The sequence below is a fragment of the Anopheles gambiae genome, chromosome 2 (genome assembly GCF_943734735.2).
Source record: "Anopheles gambiae chromosome 2, idAnoGambNW_F1_1, whole genome shotgun sequence".
NCBI classification, from domain to species: Eukaryota; Metazoa; Arthropoda; class Insecta; order Diptera; family Culicidae; genus Anopheles; species Anopheles gambiae.
This window is the reverse complement of record NC_064601.1, coordinates 74579715-74600485: the sequence shown is the minus strand read 5'-3', so window position 1 is coordinate 74600485 and position 20771 is coordinate 74579715. Positions and strand designations below refer to the sequence as shown.

At 39.2% G+C, this 20771-nt stretch overlaps 2 protein-coding genes across 2 annotated transcripts; one reads left to right on the top strand and one right to left on the bottom strand.

The window, feature by feature from the left end:
- Positions 1-14988: 14988 nt before the first annotated feature.
- Positions 14989-16327, top strand: LOC1275726 (caspase). The gene is made up of 2 exons (XM_061645092.1): positions 14989-15167; positions 15272-16327. The coding sequence occupies exons 1-2, from the start codon at positions 15109-15111 to the stop codon at positions 16086-16088; spliced, it is 876 nt and encodes a 291-aa protein (XP_061501076.1). The 5' UTR covers positions 14989-15108; the 3' UTR covers positions 16089-16327.
- Positions 16195-17456, bottom strand: LOC1275724 (caspase-1). The gene is made up of 2 exons (XM_315010.5): positions 17304-17456; positions 16195-17247 (listed from the first exon to the last, which is right to left on the bottom strand). The coding sequence occupies exons 1-2, from the start codon at positions 17360-17362 to the stop codon at positions 16377-16379; spliced, it is 930 nt and encodes a 309-aa protein (XP_315010.5). The 5' UTR covers positions 17363-17456; the 3' UTR covers positions 16195-16376.
- Positions 17457-20771: the final 3315 nt, after the last annotated feature.

The window sequence follows — 20771 nt, the reverse complement described above, 5'->3', positions numbered from 1 at the left end:
ACATAGCGTTTGCAGCGTTTCAAAAAATTTTCTTTTTTCGGCTGGTTGTAGAAAAAAAGAGCGATACATTTATTTACATGAACATCCTTTGAAAGGTAATTATTACAACTTACTTACAAAAATATTTCTACGACCTTGCAAATTGCTTTTTGTCAGTTATCAAGAGTTTTCGCCATAGTGGACAAAGACATGCGTGTATAGGTTTTTTAAGGTTTTAATCTACCTTCTATTTTCATCAATTCCTCCTCGGTTTTTGCGACAAAATTGTTAGAGTAGACTTTTGCATCATGTTGGTCCAAATTTTGATGAAATGCAGCTGGGGGATGTGGTTCACTGGTTCACGTACTAGGGAGTCATATCGAAATCCAACCGAAATATGCTTGAAATAGTTTAATTGAGTTTTAGCCTCATTTCATGCTGCTGCGAAGCCTGTGGACTCAATGTCTGATTCCTGATATGTTTGTTCGCGTTTTCCAGGACTAATTTACTGATCGATCGGTTGCATCGACCTCCCGGCCAAGTGATCACAACGAAGTAGCCACTTTTCCCTTGGGCTTCATTTTCAGCATCTTTTGAAGCTTCTTGTTGGTCTAGGTCGTAAGCCATTCGGAACGGGGCTTTCTTTAGATGCTATTATTGTTATCTAATAGTGCCAACATGTTGTAGATGCCGCAGGCTTATACAGGCTTATACAAAGTCCACAAATTGCCGCACGGTGTCCGTTTTAGACTGTACGGCGTACCGTTCTTTAATCGCGAACGCTTCTAAAGGAAATCGCTTAAGTTTGTTTGTCCTCACAGTTAAATTTTGACTGATAGAGGTGTCAAATTATAAGTGCTGGCTCAAGAGATACTATTATTGAAAGTGCAATTATTGAAAGTACAAATGTAAAGTGCGGGTGAAGATAAACCCATCGACTATTCGGAATTTCGATAATATTTGTCCTTTTGTTTTAATGCAAACGTTATCTATTGGGAGGGGCGGTCCCGTGGTACAGTCGTCAACTTGAACGACTCAATAACTTGAACGTCATGGGTTCAAGCCTAGAATGGACCGTCCCCCCGTAACAAGGATTGACTATCCGGCTGTGTGGTAATGAATTAAGTCTCGAAAGTCTGCATAGGCCGGCATGTCCGCATACGACGTTACGCCAAATAGAAGAAGAGACAATCTATTGGGAATGTAATTGCCTATCAGTTTGATGTACTGACATTGATTTGTTAACCTGATATAGATTAATCTAAATCAAACACCAGAATTTCATTTTTACATTTACGCTACACTCTAACTCTAACGAACCGACACACTCTGACAAAAAATATGCTTTAGAGGACGACGATCTGTTATGAACCCAAGCACACAAACTTTAACTTTTCCACATTTTCTACACGCAAGCAAATATGTTTTTACAGTAGCTTTCGTTGAGATGTACCTACACGCACAGTATTTAATTCACGACCGGGCACATTGTAGAGCACAAAGTCAACAGAACGTTTTCAGACGCTGCTGTGCATTCAACACCTTTGTTCCATGTACTGCCCAGAAAGTTCATTACTACCGGACGTCTTGATGAAGCCCGGTTGGAACATTCACGAAATAGCCGAAACACAAGCGCCTGGAAAAACTTTTGTATACCTTCCGCTCACTGCGGATTGTAAGACAAACCATAGGGTAAACCACTTACTGCCAACGGTCTGAGTGCTCTTCAAACAAGCGTGCTGTTGGGCATGCTGTGAGCTTTTGTTGCCAGCGGTATATCGCTTGCTAGTAAGTTCCAAAACTTCCGACACTGAGTTTTTTGACACTGTTTCCGAAGAAGGTTGCAAAAAAGGAAGATATTCAGAAAGGGTTAACTTTTTTGCAAATGAAAAGAGGTTTTAGTTATGTGTGGAAGAATGGTATACAAAATATCTCCCTAGGTTTGAACTCATCGATTAGCTTGATCTCATGCGAGGTTTTATTTTTTGGGATGGTTTCATAGACCCTTCCGCACTTTGAAATGCAGTTTATGAAGATGGAAAATCTGGCCACAACCACAAAGCAGGAAGTGGGTCAGCAAACGAACCGACAAGTTTACATGGATATTGTATACTGGGAAGGCGAAGCAGCAGTTTCATCGAGAAAGCATCATTTTTATGATCGTGCGGCTACCGCAACGCATACGAACCCGGATGTAGCTGTCTGCGTCCTAGATCCGTTCCCATCACCATTCAGCGTTCAAGAAGGAGGGAGTTCACATGCATCGCTGGTAGTGAGATGAGTGAATAGAAAATGTCAATTTCTTCCGAAGAAGCAAATATTTGCACGGAGAAAATCACATTTTATCAAAGGAAGGGCGTACTAGTCAGCGCTAGGCTAGCCTTGCAGCTCGATACCGTACAGCGGCAATGGGGATCGATTTCGTTAGCTTCTGACCGTAAGATGCCATCAATTTTCTGAGTGAAGATAGAAAACTAGCACTTTTCAATCCTTTCTTTGAGCTCGATAGAAAGAGAGAGTCTTGGGACATCGCAATCAGGCTACCCTGGTCGGTCTTAAACTGGCAACCAACAGTATTCAGTGGGCTACGGCTACGAAAGAGTTCAATTTTACACTAGAGTAGGTTCTCAGTAACCGAATAAGTGTGTGCAAAAAATGTGAGTTCATCATCAATGTAACCAGAATGAAAAGGGAAGTGAAAAAAGGATTTGCTTTTGTCTAGTTTTATTTTAAATTATGGTGTGAAAGTTCTGTATTTGTATATTTGAGTAGCATATTATACTATATTTGATTTATTTAGATTTTATAATTTTCGGAACTATTAGTAACTCTAAGTTTCTTTCGCTCTATGTCTATAATTTATTGTTAACTACTGTAAAACTGTTCTGTCAATGTTTTTTTAAATTTTTTTCTTATTTCCTTCTTTTTTCGTGAAGCTCGTTTTAGTCCGATGGCATATCAATTAAAATCGCAAAATTGAATTTTGTGTATTATTTGGATAGTTTTAATTATGCTACATTTTACAAGTCCCTACCTTTAACCTCTATAGGTACAATCGCACATCTTACGGCTCTCCATCGATTTGGCGAAGAATGTTTAGAGTAGAATTTGAGCAAAACCCGACCTCAAAATACAGCGCGATGTAAGTAGATGGGTGTTAGCATTCATGACCTGCTTCATAAACATGAATCAATGGTACGCAGAAGTGACTTGCCGCTAGAGTACCCATCAAAGCTGAAGATAAACGATACAAGTACAACAAAAAACATACGTGTATTGCGCCATTCGTGATTCATTTCCATGAAATTTTGCCAGCTGCGCGGTACAGTTTGACTACAGCTGGAGCGAAAGAAGTATTCACAGAAAGTAGATGTTCATATGTGATTTATGTGGATATGGTAACCGTAAGCACATCGCTGTATAAGTATTTGTGTATGTTCGAGGGCGTTTGGCTGAACGATGAAATATTCATCGTCACAATAGCTGTCTCCCTGCATTGTGCTACCCCAATCGGAGCTGACAAACCACGGGTCCGAAAGCATCCACAGTCAACTAGAAGCGCCACCAAAACCGAGACGGAAAAGCTTCGAAACATATGATAATGAAGAATACATTATTTAAAATGCACTCTTCTTCCAAGCATCATCGTCATCACCACCATCATCATCGTCGTAGAGGTGGTCTTGGTTGCCGACGGCAGGCGTTGTCTAGAACCTTTAGAGAAGTCAAAGTCGTTCAAAGATGTTACGAATCTCGCGCCAAATCCAGTAGGCTGTGCCGCTCTCATGCGGTATCGGTTGCTGGCAAATAGAGGAAAAACGAATGATTTTGCCATTGACCGGATGGTAGACGTAATGCTATGCAGATGGAAATTTGATCTTATTCCCACATGGTATCTCGCCCGGTTTTTCTTTCATCGAATGTCGAATGCAATCACCATCACGGATGAAAGCTTTTCACGGTGCGGTAGTACCCTTTCACGAGATAGACCATGTGGCACACTCTTCTCGCAAATCGCACAGCTGCTCTGGTCGCGAGATCCTTAATGTCATAAGATACGTTAAAAAAGAATGAGCACGATCGTACCACCGCTTTGGAAATGCTCTAGGGGCCCATTAAATCGGTTGTGAACCATACAACAACAAAAAATGGTAAAATTTTTTTTTTAATTCAAGGCGAATTTACGTTAAGTATACAAAATCTAGACATTGGATGTTTACCAAAATTTATCTTTTAATAATTGTTGGTTGCTTGCAGGAAAAACTCATCCTACGGTAACTAAGTCGAGCAACAGTACCATACCAAGATTAAGCATTTAAGGGTTCCTATTTGGTCTATTACGGCAATCATTGCCACCTTGCCTTTGCCATGGTTGTATAGACCGGGAGCTAAAACTTTCACCTCTCAAGCTTATTTTATCATTTGTTTTTCTCTAAGTGCCGTTTACCGGCGCGACCGTGTCTGTCTGGGCGATGGAGGTTTTATGTATATTTTGTTGGCTCCGCTGCAGCATGCCAAGAGGTGATAAACTTTCCAAAGAAGCTTAATGTCAGGTCAGGTTACGAGTAAAGAATGTTGCGCAAAGTTTTGCCACGGTATTCGAGCAGTTTCCCATGACAGTTTCCTGGCTACACTCCCGATATGGAAAGAAAATTGTAAAGCCAGGATTAGGCAACGACTATCTTGCTGAGCAAGTGATGGCGAGTATGGCGAGCTGCTGTTGCTTGTCCTGTCTTTATTCGAGGTAAGCTTGCTCAAGGTGTTCGAAGCTGTCATTTATCTAGACTTGTTCTATATTTTACACAAAATGATGGGTAGTATTTAAAATCAATTTTTCTGATTTTCCCTGCTTTATGGCGTACAGTATAGTATGTAATATTTTTGGCATTTTTTATGAATAAAACAATGCGAAAATCATGCAGATATGCGAACAATGCAAACTAATGTTGTATAGCAAGTTGTAAAAAATATTTTAAATATGTGCGAAGCATGAATAATGTTAATTGAAGGTTTGTGCAATGACCAGTTTCATCACAATGTTGGAAAGCGTTCCCCCGAAATATTGCCGTAAAAGAGAAATAAGCTTTGGAGTTTAATGACATGCACGCATGTTAGGAACGACACAAAACCAATGACCCATGTAAAAACGATTTGAAACAAGCACCTGATGCTCTGTTATTGATTTTATTGGAACATTAGTCTCTCGTTATATGTCCCTTAAGACGTTTCTGTTTGTATGTTTTATTTAATTGTAAACTGATATGTTGTCACACGTGATTTCAAAATGACATTAGAAACACGCAACTCAGACTTTTTTCAATAAGATGCTAATGTGTTATTTAGTTCGCAAAGAAATTTTAAAACCGTTTTTGGTACAAAATTGTTTTTTTTTGCAACATTGATTATACCTATTTCCTAGATTTGTAATATTTTTTTCAAATTTATATAAAACATTTTAAAGTTTACAATTTATATTGTATGTTTTTCTTCTTGTTTGGCACAACAACCACTGTCGGTCAAGGCCAGCCTGTACCCACTTAGTGAAGTGAGCTTGGCTTTCAGTGACTTATTGTTACCATAGCAGGATAGACAGTTCTACGTATGGGGACGCGGTCTACTCGGGACTTGAATCCACGGCAGGCATGTTGTTACGTCCTACGAGTGACGACTGTACCACCAGACCGGCCCAAACTGATATGTGCTCACACATGATTTCAAAATGACATTAGAAACACGCAACTCAAACTTTTTTCAATACGATGCTAATGTGTTATTTAGTTCGCAAAGAAATTTCAAACTCGTTTTAGGCAAAAAATTACTAAAATTGTTTTTGCAACATTTATTATACAATTTTACTATTTCCTAGTTTTGTAATATCTTTTTTTTTCAAAATTTAAATTAAGCATTTTTAAGTTTACAATTTATATTGTTTAAAAAACGGAGCAAGGGGAGCGGAGGGGTAAACGGAGCAAAATGAGCATGCGGGGCAAAATGGGCACCCTATATGTAAACATTATTTCACGGCAAGGAAAAATTGTAAGGGTTACAAATGTATTCCACGGAGTGTTCTATGAACACCATGTAGGTTTTATAACCCGTAATCAACAAATAACCAAGAAAAATTGCCCTAGTGCTATGCCCATTTTGACCCGCGTTAGAATAACTGTGTTTTGTGGCAAATTAAAAGGAATATTGAATGAAAAGCTTAACATGCTCATTTTGCCCCGATTTTTTCTATGTAGAACTTTTGGCGTGGTAACAAAAAACACTAACTGCAACACTAGCATACTATAACAAATCTTTTAGCAAGCAACCAAAAATAAATAAATAAATGAATAAATAAATAAATACAGGGGGTCCCCGAGATACACGGTTAATGAGGACCGAAAACGACCGCAAAATACCGCGTATCTCGAATTTCCGCGTAAGTCGAATCTCGCGATTTTCAGCTAAAATATCACTAATTTTCGTGTAATGTTGCAAGTAGGGGGTGGTTTTAGTCACTATATGAATTATCTGATATGATTCTGACTGAATATAACAGTTTTAAACCTTTTGAAATAGTTTTTAACATTCGATCAAAACGGAAATTATTTGGTAATTTACAATTGATGTGTCAAATCAGTACAATTTGTTCAAAGAATTGTCAAATTTAGAAAACCGCGTATCTCCGAATCCGCGTATAAGAGGTACCGTGTATCTCGGGGACCGCCTGTACTTAAAATAATAAAAAAATATAAAAATAATTTAATAATAAAAAACAAATAAATTAATAAATCATTAAAAAATAAATAAATAAATTATTGAAAAATAAAAATAAATAAATTAATTAACTTAACAAAAATAAATAAGTTAGTAAATTAATTAATTAATTAATTAATAAATAAACAAACAATTTAATTTAAAAAGCAAACAAATGTTAAAGCATGAATAATACAACAACTTAAAAAAAAATCAAAACCTATTCTGTTTTTTGTGCTTTGTTGTTATTAGTTGATATATAGTAAATACTGTTTAACTATCAACAATAAAATTTAAACAATGGTTATAACAATACTACCTTTGTGAGCATAAATTTTTAGCCAATATATCCGAATAACATGTGCTGCAAGGATACATTCATTGAAATGTATGTTTTTCGATCCAGGCCATTCCAGAGGCATTAAACAAAGAAGTAACTTATATCAGATGACTGCACTAGGGAAATGTATCAGCTAGCATCAATCTAAAATTTCTGTTCCAATGAACGAGAGTGCAGTTCGTGGTAGCTCTTAAACTTTTCGATTATTTTTCATCTAATGGTAGCTGACATTCGTGAAACCGAAAGGTGGAAACACTCCGAACGGATACAGTGGCTATAGCATACGCGTTACCGTCATCGCCGGTAAAGCTAACCCGTTTTGGCTGATTAGGTCCGGAAGGGTGAATCAAATGTATCTGGTAGCGCCATCCATCGACTCCATAAACGTGCTGCTCAACTCGAGGCAATCCAAAAGCCCTGAATCCGGTTCGGTGAACAACATCGTCCGTATGGAGCTTTCCCGGAGCAAGAACCCTTAAAATGAAAGGCACTGCACAAGATTGGATACTGATGCTAGAGCTTTGATTGATGTTATGATGTTTTATTTGGCATTTCAAGTCCCCTATATTGGATGTACACATCTGACGATAGCTCGTCTGATAGATGATGATAAACCCGGAAACCAAACTGTTGGTTGATTTTCGGGACGGTCTTTTTTGACGTGAGCTCAAAGATCAACTACGACGGTCGAAACTGTGTGGCAGGTTCCTGCCACGGTAGCATATATTTGCTGTCGTTACTATCAGATTTTTAGTGCTCGGTGTTGTCAATCGATACAAGCCAATGTCAAGTGTTAACTTGTTGGCTTGTGATCACATAGCCCCATAGGCAGTTGGTTACTATTATGTTTATGATAGTGCAGTGGATCTCTCGTTTAAAGTAGGTATGTACTGCAAGAATAGTAAACAACAATACTGCATGTTAGTTCAAGGTATTACAGGGAACGATAACTAGGTATTATAGGAATAAAATGCGTTTATATAACTTTTAATATGTAAAGAATAAAATAGTAAGTATGAATTATAAAGCAGTGATCTAGTAATTTATAAAGTCCTTTTAGAAAGCGGTTTCTGTATTGTGTAGATAATTACTGTAGTAGTAATACATTTTACTATGCTAGAATAGCTAAGCTGCGCTGCTGGACTGTGATTGTTTCAATATCTTTGTTAAAGTACTTATACGTTTGACAAGATAAGTTTTAGAAACTTATGTATGCTTTTTTTTTTTAATGAAGTATTAAATATTCGTCACAAATCTACCGTTTTTTTCATCCAACTTTTTAAAAATTGTTTAACTACATCGCTTATCAAACCCTAGTGACTTCAAATTAATATAGAGATAATTCATTCAGTTCAGATAATTAATATTAAAGATCCAACGCATGGCAATTTGTTGAAAAATGACTCTATTCTCATTGTTGTTACATTGGAGAACACATGAAATTTAGAATCTGAACTTAAACAGGGACCCAATCCCATCGCTCCACCATTAATCGGTCGTGGCGAACTAACCGCAGCAACGCGCAAGTATAATTAGTGTGTTTAATGTACAAACATTAAACTCCTCCTCAGCGCATTAGCACGCCATCTTCGGACATGGATTACTTTCTGCTCACTTGCAGAATTACCACCTTCAGCAGGGCGAGTCAGCAATGCGACTGGGCAAAGGTGTTGGTCGAAGATTCCATCGCGCTACAATGGGGAAACGCGCTAATGAAGAACCAAGCACCAAGCCGTCTCACCTTCAGCAATGAGGCGACCACGACGACGATAACGACGACAAAGACGGCAAAGTACGGAATCTGAGGCGTCCGTATCGTGAGGATTCGTTAACGACGCAATAAAATTATGATAATGTTCTTCCGTATAGCTTGCAACGGGCGGCTTGGGATTAATTAGTGTCACATAATGAAGTTCTTCGCGCGCCGATGATCTCGTTGCTTGCCGGTGCGTGTAACCCAACTTGGTTAGAAGGCAGGGCGTGAGCATTTGTCAACTCGATGGTAAGTTGACGTCGCAGAGATGTGCATCTCTAGGTGGAGATGTTTCTGCTGCGGCAGTCTTACGGTACCTTGTCTCGGCCAAGTGTAGTCGTTGCGTAAATGAATCCCTTTTTCACTCGTACTGGAAAGCCGAAGGACTATGTGGAGGTAGTGAGAAGTTCGTTTTCCATTTAGCAAAGATGGGATGATGCATTTTTTTGTTCTACACTGGCTTCACATTCATCCGGATCATAGGTCCATTTTTCCTGACTGTCATCTGTGCCGACAATGGAAATGCCAAGGACGGAGGCTTTGGGCGAAATCGATTTCCGGATTTGTCTTTCTTTGCCGCTTTAATTCCACTCGTTGGTGTTGAAACAGTAGCGGCTTCGCAAGTAGAACGCGGATAAAAAAACAGACCTGTAGGGCCGTGTCAGCTGAGTGCAAGTGTGCGAGTTTGTACGGTCGTTGCTCACTTTCGCCGATCTTGCATTCTTTTCCAATCCTTGAAACAATATTTCACTTTCGAACAATCTCTGGGCCGTCCCTGGAGGAAGCTTCCCAGGAGGGAGAGCAAATGGGAATGGTGTTCCCTTTCGACAGATGGCTCCCATGTTGTGTGGTGTTGCCTGGTCCTGCAGGACTCCCTGCTTGCTTCCCTGGTGGAGCCTACAGCCGTGAACAGTAGGATGGTGTCGGTGCGTTGCCCCAGTGCAGTGTGACGCGGCACACCGAATGAATAGCGACGTTCTTGAAATATTTCCTAGAGGATTGAGCTGACGTGGGAAGTGCTCACAGAGCGCCCCAGCTCCATACTGCAATGGGCACATTTTTGCGTCTATCGTCTCAGTTAGGATGCGAGAAAGGTAGCATATTCCTTGGAGGAGAGTTGTACGAGCTGCCTTTTCACTGGTGAGGGATTTATTCACCGAGCAGATGCACATCGGCATCTAAATGGTTTGCATGTGTGTGGGTACGGAAATGGAGGAGAAAACATGAAGCTGATTTGAGCTCAACACGAAGCACATGCAATGCACATCATTGAAACCTTGCCTTGCCTACTGCGTGTTTTTTTGTTGTTGCGGTAACCTTGAACAACTAATGAGAGTAAAAACTGTTTTCGTTATTGTATGAACAAGATTCTTTTGAAACTTTCGTTCAAAAACATATGACTTGATACGAAGAAAACAATTTAACGTTAGATATTTTTTATCACACATCGGAGTGATATATAAACTATTTTTTTTTTGGTTTTCACTTAGTACAAATCGGGTAAATGAGTAAGTGTTATATAGTGCAAAGTTATATGAGAGTTTTTAATATAAATATTTTTTTATTGTTTTTTTCAAGAAAACCAAAAGTGACTTAGGAGACTTTAATTTGGGTTGTCTACTTTGTCCAAACGATTTGAATAGATATCTGTTATTAACTTCTAATAATTATCTTTTATTATTTGTTATTGATAGATGATAAGCAAAAGGTATAAATATAATTCTCACTTATAATATATAAGGTTTTTCCCATACACCATGGTGTTTACATTTCTTCTTCTTCTTTGGCACAACAACAGTTGTCGGTCAACAGCCTGCCCGTACCCACTGGTGAAGTAAGCTTGGCTACCATAGCAGGATAGTCAGTCCTACACCTACGTATGGGGGCACGGTCTATTCGGGGCTTGAACCCACGACGGGCATGTTGTTAAAGTCGTACGAGTCGTACTTTCTAAATTAGAGGAAAAAAATATTTACAATAATTTAACTCGAAATATTGCAAAAAAAAAAGTTAAAATTGCAACAATATTTTGATTCGCATTCAGCACAGTTTCGTGCTCATGCTTTAAATCACGTACGTTTTGATTAAATTTCCGAACAGCTTAATAAATTTCATCAATAATCTTCAAATTCACATACACACACACACACACACACACACACACACACACACACACACACACACACACACACACACACACACACACACACACACACACACACACACACACACACACACACACACACACACACACACACACACACACACACACACACACACACACACACACACACACACACACACACACACACACACACACACACACACACACACACACACACACACACACACACACACACACACACACACACACACACACACACACACACACACACACACACACACACACACACACACACACACACACACACACACACACACACACACACACACACACACACACACACACACACACACACACACACACACACACACACAAACACTACACCTTTTCAGTTTTGAACGTGTTTTAAGGCCTGGACATTTGATTCTGAATGTCGGTATCTTCCTAGACCGAGAGAACGACGGTATTAACAACAACGGGGGCTTTGGTGTTTTTTTTCTCTTGTATTCGTAAATGCATAGAACCGAAGATCGACTATGCGAATTCACGGGATTTTCCCTACGACCATCTATGCATTTGCAAATTCATCTTCAAATATCCAAGTTTTCTTGTTATTATTACTGTCTAAGAACCTATTTTTATACAGTTTATCACAATTTACTTAGGTCGTCTGGAATTAAAAACAATATAACAAATATTAGTTCGAATTCCGGAGTTAATTAAATACATAATTTAATGAAATTCAGAGAACGTTATGATAAATTATTATTGTTTTTACGTTGATAGCTATTGTATATCTTGTATATATATATATTGTCTCCACAATGAATTCCTACAGTCAGTCCAAAAAGTATTCGTCTAGCTGAATATTTTACAGAAAAAGGCGAATTATGGCCGCAATACGTATGGAGCGATATTAGTAATGATGAGGATAAAGGGACCATCAATACACACGTTTTGCTAAAAAATAAGCATTTAAGTAGTGCAATAGCAACCAAATTACATAAAAAACTAAAAAAGTCGTTTGATGAATGCGCAAAAAGTATTCATACATCTAGCTTTTCAATTATTTACGCTGGGCAAACACTACGTAGACGTGAATTAAATTTATTATGATCAATCTGCCTAGTGCCTTCCTTCTAAATTAATGCATTTCTGTTGTTTCAATTGCACTTCAAGAGGTCAGAGAGGCACTAAAGGTGGGGAATTTAAAAGATTGGAGCATGATGGCAAAAATCGTATCTTTAACTTACAGGGTTTCGAATCATATAAGGGAATAGTTCAATCACTTAGGGGAATGTTGCAAATCGGTAGGGGAATGTTGCATGCAAGCTGTGGATGTTTGCAATCACTTAGGGGAGTTGTGCAATCGATTAGGGGAATGTTGCAAGCGTACTGTGGAGCTGGCATCAGACTGTGGGTGCCGCTGTTGATACCTTAAAATATTTTCGTCAATCTTACTAACTTATCATGTTTAATTATGGCTCCGCAGCAGGATTTATTTAGTTTATCATGTGTACAGCAGAATCCCACACGAAAACAACTCCAAACGATGTTTTTAAAAAAACATCATCGGTATCAATTCGTAGCTTTTTACACCTATTAAAAACTACCCCATTAAAAAAAATAGTAATAAGGTTGTAATGCTAATAAATAAGGAAAAGACTAAACTATGTTATAGAAATGTCCATTTTTACAAAACTAGTTAATTTGGCCCGTTTGCAGGGTTATGCAAGATAATTTCTGGTGTATATAATAATCTGCATGTAAAGGATTTCTAAAACGGCAACGCAAATTCCAAGTGGTTGTATCAGATCTGAAATATATATTGACCTTATAGGATAAATGTATCTATAGTGGTGGTAGTGGTGGCTCTAAAATGCGCTCCATACGATAATTTAAGAGCAATTAAGTAATTTATGTAATTGTTTAATGTTCTCTAGTTTTTTTAATGCCTATAAAAGTTAAATTGGGCCATTCCATTGCAGTGATAGAAACACCTTATATTTTGTGAAATGTGTTAACACTGTCCTACATCCTTAGGATTGCATAAAGTAACTCATATTTTTGTTAACGTTTTAAATGACCGTATAACAACGCAATTTTTATTGTTTTAACAATGCCTTGATGAAATGTTATTGATTTAATAAAAATCATTGCCTTTTGACCAAATTTTTATGAGTTTTTTGCCATAGTGTCATTATAGGTACGCAAAATAGGGATGTTCCTATAGTGGCCATAGATACGAAAATAGTAAAAAAAGAAAATTTAGATATTTTCTAGGATATTGTTAACACTTCGTATTGTTTTTTTTTTACAAAAATAAGCAAAAGAAATGAGTTTCTTGTAAGCAATTTACCAAAAAAGGCCAAAATTCGCATATCTGACTGAGAAAAAAATTTGACTTCGAATCAAGCACACTCTGCCTGGCTTGGGTAGACGGCAGTCTTAATACAGTTTTTAGTCAATATTTTTATCATTCTAATTTTTACATTTTTTTTACGGTCTAATTATGTAAGAAATCAATATTATGAATATGATTCTTGCTATTTATACGAAAACAGCTTCAAAACTAAGTTTCATATATATTATACACAGTTATTGAGGCATCTTTGTTTACCACCACTATAGTAACACCATACGACGACTATAGGAACCATACCACCACTATAGGTTCAACGAAGTCACCATAAGCATACTTTTTTCGTAAATTTGTTGTGTTTGATGGTGAAAATGCTTGTGATAGCGAAGATAAAACATGTTTCAATTGTTATGTGTTAAAATATTTATAAATTTACTTTCCTGACTACTTTAAATCTATTAAAGGACATCTTTCCCCCTATAAATTGCACCACTATTGATACATTTACCCGACCGCCACTGAAATTGTATATATACCGGTATGACGGCTCCAAAAACCGTACCGGCCTTGGAATTGATCCCGAACCCACACCAAAACTTACACTGAACCCATATCGGTCCTGGAACCGATCCTGATCCCATGCAGATCCTGCAACATACACCTTTCTGTATTGGAACTGAACCCCATACTGATCGTTGAACTGATTAATATTCCATGTCAGTCATGGAACAGATCCTGACTCCGAGCCCTGATACTACTTCCTTTTATATTTCGGAACCTGAATAGTACCTGAATCTGACTCACTAATGGAACCATCTAGTCCAGTTTTCCTATTTTTATTTCTTGTTGCATCGAGGGATCCCAAGGTACTATCGTCAACTCGGACATCTTAACAACATGTCCATCCCATGGACCGTCGCCCTAAGCAAGGATTGACTATCCGGCTAAGTGGTACTAAGTATCGAAAGCCTGTATAGAGGCCGACATGACCCGTTACTTTTAAAAGAAGGTTATTTGTTTCAGTTACTTTTTCGTATGAATGTTTTTGCTATGTTTTCATGTATCCGGATTTTTTTTCCGGCAGTTCTTTTGGTCAATATTGCAAAAAATTACTTTCGCGTCGTAGAAGACAGTCTTTAGCTATGCTTAAACCAAAAATTAGGCCCATGTATAGCAAAATATCGAAAGACCATGGAAAAACGTTCAATTATTAAATTCTGACTATAATTTGTATTATTCTTCTCCATCCCTTTCAAAACACTCTAAACCAAGTCGGCGTCGCGTTTTCCGTAACCAAAGTGGTTGTCATTGTATGGATGTAAAGTAAGCAAAAAACATCCAAGCTACCGCTGGAAAGTAACGCTGATCAGCCTTTACTAGATTTTTATAATAGAGATATTCTAAATTTGCCATAGTGTGACATCATCAGCGTATACAAACGTTAACACTCATGGGATCATATATTGATAAGGTAAACGGCAGGTGAGATGGCAAGATGGCGTGGAGGCGTCCGCCATTAAGGCCGGGATAACGGACTGGCAGACGAAGGCGCGAGACCGTGAGCGGTTTCGGACACTCCTGAGGCAGGCCAAGACCGCAAAGCGGTTGTAGCGCCGGATAAGTAAGTAAGTAAGTAAACGGCAGGTAAAATGAACATTCTATACTGGTATACTGGTTATATTTTATATTTGATCAAGGGCTGATAAGACTCTATGATATGCATGGTATCTCAAGTACACCTGAAACGATAGGCCACCCATTAGGATAGAACTCGTCAACGTAGCAGTTTGTAACGCAGCTGCAATTTAATGGACGATTTACCGCCTGAGCCCACTCCGGATAACGAATTTTACGATGGAAATATACCGTGAGTAGCTTTAAATAGTAATAATTTCATAATATTGTTATAAAACGAACCAAATGAACCGAACCACGTAATGAATTAACACATTTTCATTCTTTTTTCATAAGTTCGATAACACAAACCGATCAGATTGCATCAAGACAACGTTCCCAGAATGCACGAGCGCTACAAGAAGAAGAGTATGATACAAACCATCGGCGACGTGGTATGGCAATCATCTTAAACCATGAGAATTTCGAGTTGATGAGCAAACGCGAAGGTACCAACAGGGATCGTGATGCAGCAACAGCGGTCTTAACCAGTATGCAGTTTGACGTTCGTGTCTACAATGATCTTGGTCGTGATGAGCTTTTCTGCGTGTTGCTTGCTCTTGCCAGTGAGGATCACTCCGATTGCGATTGTTTATTAGTTATGCTAATGACCCATGGAGACGATGACGTTTTGTATGCGTACGATGGACCTTACAGTGTAGACAAATTATGGGAGAGTTTTATGGGCAACGCATGCACTACGCTACTTGGCAAGCCGAAGCTGTTTTTCGTCCAAGCCTGCCGTGGAAGCACATTCGATAAAGGGGTGAAGTTGGGCTGTCGCGATTTGGACAGTGACCATTTCTCATCGCACAAGTATGTGATTCCGACTACGGCCGATTTGTTGGTGATGTACTCTTCATATAAGGGCCATGTGTCATGGAGAAGCCCCAGGGGAGGATCTTGGTTTATACAGGCACTATGCGTGGAATTGGAAACGAATTGGAAGCACATGGAATTGCTGCAGCTGCTGACGGGCGTTTCGCGAAGAGTAGCTTATGATTATCAGTCAAACGTGCCGAGCAAGGGCAGAATGGATGCAATGAAACAAATGCCGTCCATTGTATCGATGCTTACAAAGCTGGTTTATTTTCCTTTAAAGTTGGGTTCATGAAAAACAAGTTGCAAACATTCTTGTTGCATTACACGAAAACTTTGTCTGTAACTCAAGGCCGGGACTGTTACAAAATTAGTTTTTGAAAATGAAACACAAGAGACAATTCACGGTCAAAATGAATGAATTAAGTTTATTTGTAAGATTGTAAGTTTGTACGTTTTTCTTAAATTTTATTTCTCTTCGTAACGAAAATGCAAGTAATAAATATACTAGCTTAAAGTAATGTTAAAACACAATTGATTGATTAAACATCCATCGTATCGTATCGAAATGAAAACAAAAGTCTCATTTTCTTGAAAAATAAATTCGACGGGTAAGCATCGAAACAATGCAAGGCATTTGCTTTTGACAGTCTATTTGGCTGTTATTGGGTACGTTCGATTGGAATTCATACGCTACTCTGCGCGATACAGATGTCAATAGCTGTAGCAACTCCTTGCTATTTCCATGCTCCCGCAGCTCATCACACAGCGCCCGAATAAACCAAGAACCGGTGCTAGGATTGCGCCACGAGTAGTGGCCTTTATAGGTGGAGTACATAACCAGGAGATCGGCCATTGATGGAATAGCATACTGTATCGATGACTTGGGACACCCGGGTACTATGCTCGGTTGTGGTAGTTCTTGCATTGCGTAGGGTACAACGGTTTTAGCAACCTGTTTCATACATTGGCTAAAATGAACGCCTGTATCAAAGCTGCTACCTCGACAGGCTTGTATGAAAAACAGTTTTGGTTTGCCGAGTAAAGAGGGGCACGAGTCTCCGATAAAGTTTTCCCAAAGTCGATCTACATTGAAAGTGCCATCTTTCGCATGCAAAACATCGTCATCTCCGTGTGTCATAATCACCACGAGCAAACAGTCACTATTCTTGTGGTCCTCTTCCGCCAGATCGTCGAGCACTTGTTTTATCTCTTTCCGCGTTAAATCATCGTACACACGCACCTCAAACTGTAAATAGATCAGCACCTGTCTAATATTGTCACAATCTGCATCTGTACCTTTGCGTTCGGAGGCATGGAGAAATTTCCGATGATTAAAAACTGCTGCCACACCACGCCGGTTATGGCTCATATTGTAATGAGCGTCATCAACAGGCTCTAATTCATGAATCACTGAAGAAGAGATGATTTCTGGAACGCTTGCTACGAGTGATCTAAAACATGATACAATAAGTTAAAAATAATAAATGGATGTTTCGAAGTTACTTACAAAACCCGAGTATTGTTGTCCACCTCATCGAAAGCGGTAGAGAGTGTTGATGTGTTCATGGTTTTGCAGTGTAAAATATCTCTTTGGCGGACTCTGCAACAACCTGCTGACAAGGCATGACTAATTATAGTGCCGTGTATTGTAGGGTACGGTGCTTGGTCGTAACGCTTATCATGTATGACATCATTTAATTTTCAAGTGTAACATACAGTAGTATTTGTGTGCGATACACGTATTTACGGGTAAACAGTAAATTGAGAAATTATATGTCTTGTGTGCGTTTAAACCGTTAAATTAAAGATCACCGATTCAGATAATTATAGTGAGTCGTGTGTCAATGGATTTTATTTTGTTCTTAAAATAAATAAAATCGATGAAACATTTTACATAGCACCACGCTGACAGAAACATGTAATAATTTTTATATTTTTACCAAGCTTTAGCTTTTTTATTTCTCTTGGTGCGATCCACTGATAATAACTATCAATTTCGATCAAGCATTGCATGATGCATTCCATTTTGTTCGAGGAGATTAATTGTTTAGTCTAGAATAGTGTCGATATAGACATACAGAGATCAAAATATGCTGTATGCCAATATGCAAAGTATAATTTACTAAACATATAGCTTCACTCACTAAATTTCCCCATCTGCTCCATTAGGCCTAACAAATTGTTTTGTCTGGTTGGGGAAAAATATGTTGCTTATTTATTTTGTGTTTATTTTTTTAATAGAAATACTGTACTATCTTCCAGCGACTGGATAAAGTTGGTAATAGAGCACCACTATACGTGCGTGTGGTTCAGTTTGACCTTTCCAAAAGTACAGCAAAGAACATAAATAACCACCAAATGTCAATAGACGTGATTGCGTAAACATACGACCGAGCGCGTGTCAATAGATTGAGTAGATTGCTCCAAAATTGGAGTCAACAAATTCCGAGTGGAATCCATCGCATGGGCGTCAGCGGCAATACTGATATCTCGTCAGACTATGGGACAGTAATTACTCTTGTGATAGCGAAGAGTAATTTCTACCGCGCTATGATATATCAAAGCCAATTTCCGAACACTCTAGTCCCCCGTGAAGGGATTAATTTATTGGAAGTTTATTAGAGCAAGTGGTAGGTATCGAGGTAAGTACCATTTTTTGAACAACCAGATGTAAAGGACATGTGAGCACCTTTTATCTGTAAAATTGCTCCAAACTAGCAAATCTATTTTTACAAACTTAAAGAAGAATCGACATCGTCTGCAGATCAAAGATGATAAATGATAAACATGCAAAACCGTGAACTAATGAGCCAATAATGAATACATGTCAATTGCAGAGGTTGTGCTGAATGCGGTAGAATCTCTTGATACGAATCTCTTGACTCTGAAAAGGCAATGGGAACAATGAAATTGGCAGATATTGGAGATAATCAGCTCTAATGCCATAAATTCATGTTAGACTTTATGTTCACCGTTCAACGACAGACACTAAGAACCTTTGTCCAAGGTTTTTGACGGTCATAAATAGTCCTAGATTCAACTTCCCAATTAAACACCCACATGCGCATACCCAACCTTAAGATTGATACTACTATTACTATTTGAACACTTTCGAAAACCCTTTGATGATAAATCCCGTCTCTCTCAAGTATAATGCTTTGACAAAAATGGGCTGAAAATAAGGCAGAAAAAGGAATAAAACATGCTTTAAAATGTCGAAACAAAACGCCATTTCACAGAAAGGTATGCCGAAACGTGCACAAAAGGCAGCATATCCTTTACCCGTGTTTACCTCGGCACTGCAAACATATTCATCACGTCTCACAGAAATCACCACATGATAAACATAAATCGTACCGTGATGCTGATGGTTGCCATAATGCGTTTGCGAAGTGGGAGATAATGTAAACTTTGAATTAGATTTAGATGATGATTTCGGTCTGACTTTCCCGTCTGCCGGTGGACGTGTCTGCTGTGGCGCTGTTTGGGCGGGAAATTGGAAACGTTCAACTCCGGTGGGAATGGTGGGAAGCGTTGAGAGCGAGCGCAGCACCCAAGCAGGTGAGTCGCCGGGTCGGGTCGTAGGTGAATTTCCATATTTGTTATATCTTTTGCTGTTGCTGCTGCTGTTGAGAATGGAGCCTACGCTGGATTACATCGCGAAACAGGGCTTTGTGACACGCTGTACACGGTTGTGTGTTGTCTCCATGCGTAGGTGTGCTGCCTGTATCAAAGCGGAGGCAAAGAGGTAAGTAAATAGCAAACAGATGAAAAAAAGGAAAGAAAAAATTGGATAGAACGCAAGCTACCGTACGGCCGCGTGCACGGCCATGTGAGATGACGAGGATGAGAAACGCGTGTTGTTGTGAATTGTTCGGCAGCGAAGTGTGCAAGGTATGGGTGGCACGGCGGCACCAAAGGACACTCGAGCCAGAAGTGCCTTGGGAGTAGAATAAACACTCTTCTTTCAACATCACAGCCTCCGGAGTAATGCTGGTTTGTGGAAGGCAAACGAAGCTCACCGTGGTTCCCATGCCCTCCAGGGAAAAAGTCGTCGTACCATTACTGTGTGTGTGTGTGCGTGAGTGTGTGTGTGCATGTACTTGTGCACGCCGTGGAGCAAGTCGAGTGGATGGTTAAACCTCCTCCGTCGTTTACTTTTATGCGCCTATCATCTATACCCCACCAACCGATAAAGATGGTCGGAGAACACCATAAATGAAGCACAATCATGAGGTGAATATGGGTGTGTTTCGCTCGAGGTTATTTGGTAGGAGCCGCGAGCAAATGAAGCTAGCAGAGCGCAGCACTTCCCCACCGGAAGTAAATGTCATTTGCGTTGTGTTGCTGCGTCGATGGGAGAGGCGTGACACGATTCGCTACCTTGCGACACTTCCGTCAACAAACATTCAACCCCCGCGTCCGTGTTTTTCGCATGTTTCCACACGCTATTGGTCGTGTTGGTGCTGCTGCACTTTGTTCTGCCGTTGCTTTGCCGTGAAGAGCAATTTTCACACAAGCTTCGTAAAAATCCTTTTGCGACATTCGAGACACAATTACCGTTCGTGACATTGGAGGATGGGAATGGAAAAAAAAGAAACCTAACACGCACAACAACAACCGTGCATAAGTACTGGAACCTAAAGCTTATTTGTGTAAAATCGCGCCCTCGTGCGTCGTGCAGTATGCACGTTTTATTTCGATGTTTGTTGTTACCGTGAGGTCCACGGAATCGAATTGGAAGAATTTGCGATTGACACGTTTTTGCTACTTTGACTGTGTCTGGGAAGCTGATGATCATGAACGTGTTGTTGATACCCAACGAAATTTAGTTGGTTCCATGTAAATAGATGAGACAGTCAAGTACATTTATGGTCACGCAATCAGCTCTAAATGTACTTTTAGAAGCAAAAAGTGATAGTGATACTGCTGATTCTTTTTGCTAAAATTAATTGTGAAAGGAGAAGATTTGTAG

What these genes read in the sequence shown, in the direction of transcription:
- LOC1275726 (XM_061645092.1), top strand. Translation starts at nt 15,109, where the DNA reads ATGGACGATTTACCGCCTGAGCCCACTCCGGATAACGAATTTTACGAT. An exon ending in TTTTACGATGGAAATATACC is followed by an intron (nt 15,168 to 15,271) that starts GTGAGTAGCTTT and finishes TTTTTTCATAAG; the next exon opens with TTCGATAACACAAACCGATC.
- LOC1275724 (XM_315010.5), bottom strand. Translation starts at nt 17,362, where the DNA reads ATGAACACATCAACACTCTCTACCGCTTTCGATGAGGTGGACAACAAT. An exon ending in GACAACAATACTCGGGTTTT is followed by an intron (nt 17,248 to 17,303) that starts GTAAGTAACTTC and finishes ATCATGTTTTAG; the next exon opens with ATCACTCGTAGCAAGCGTTC.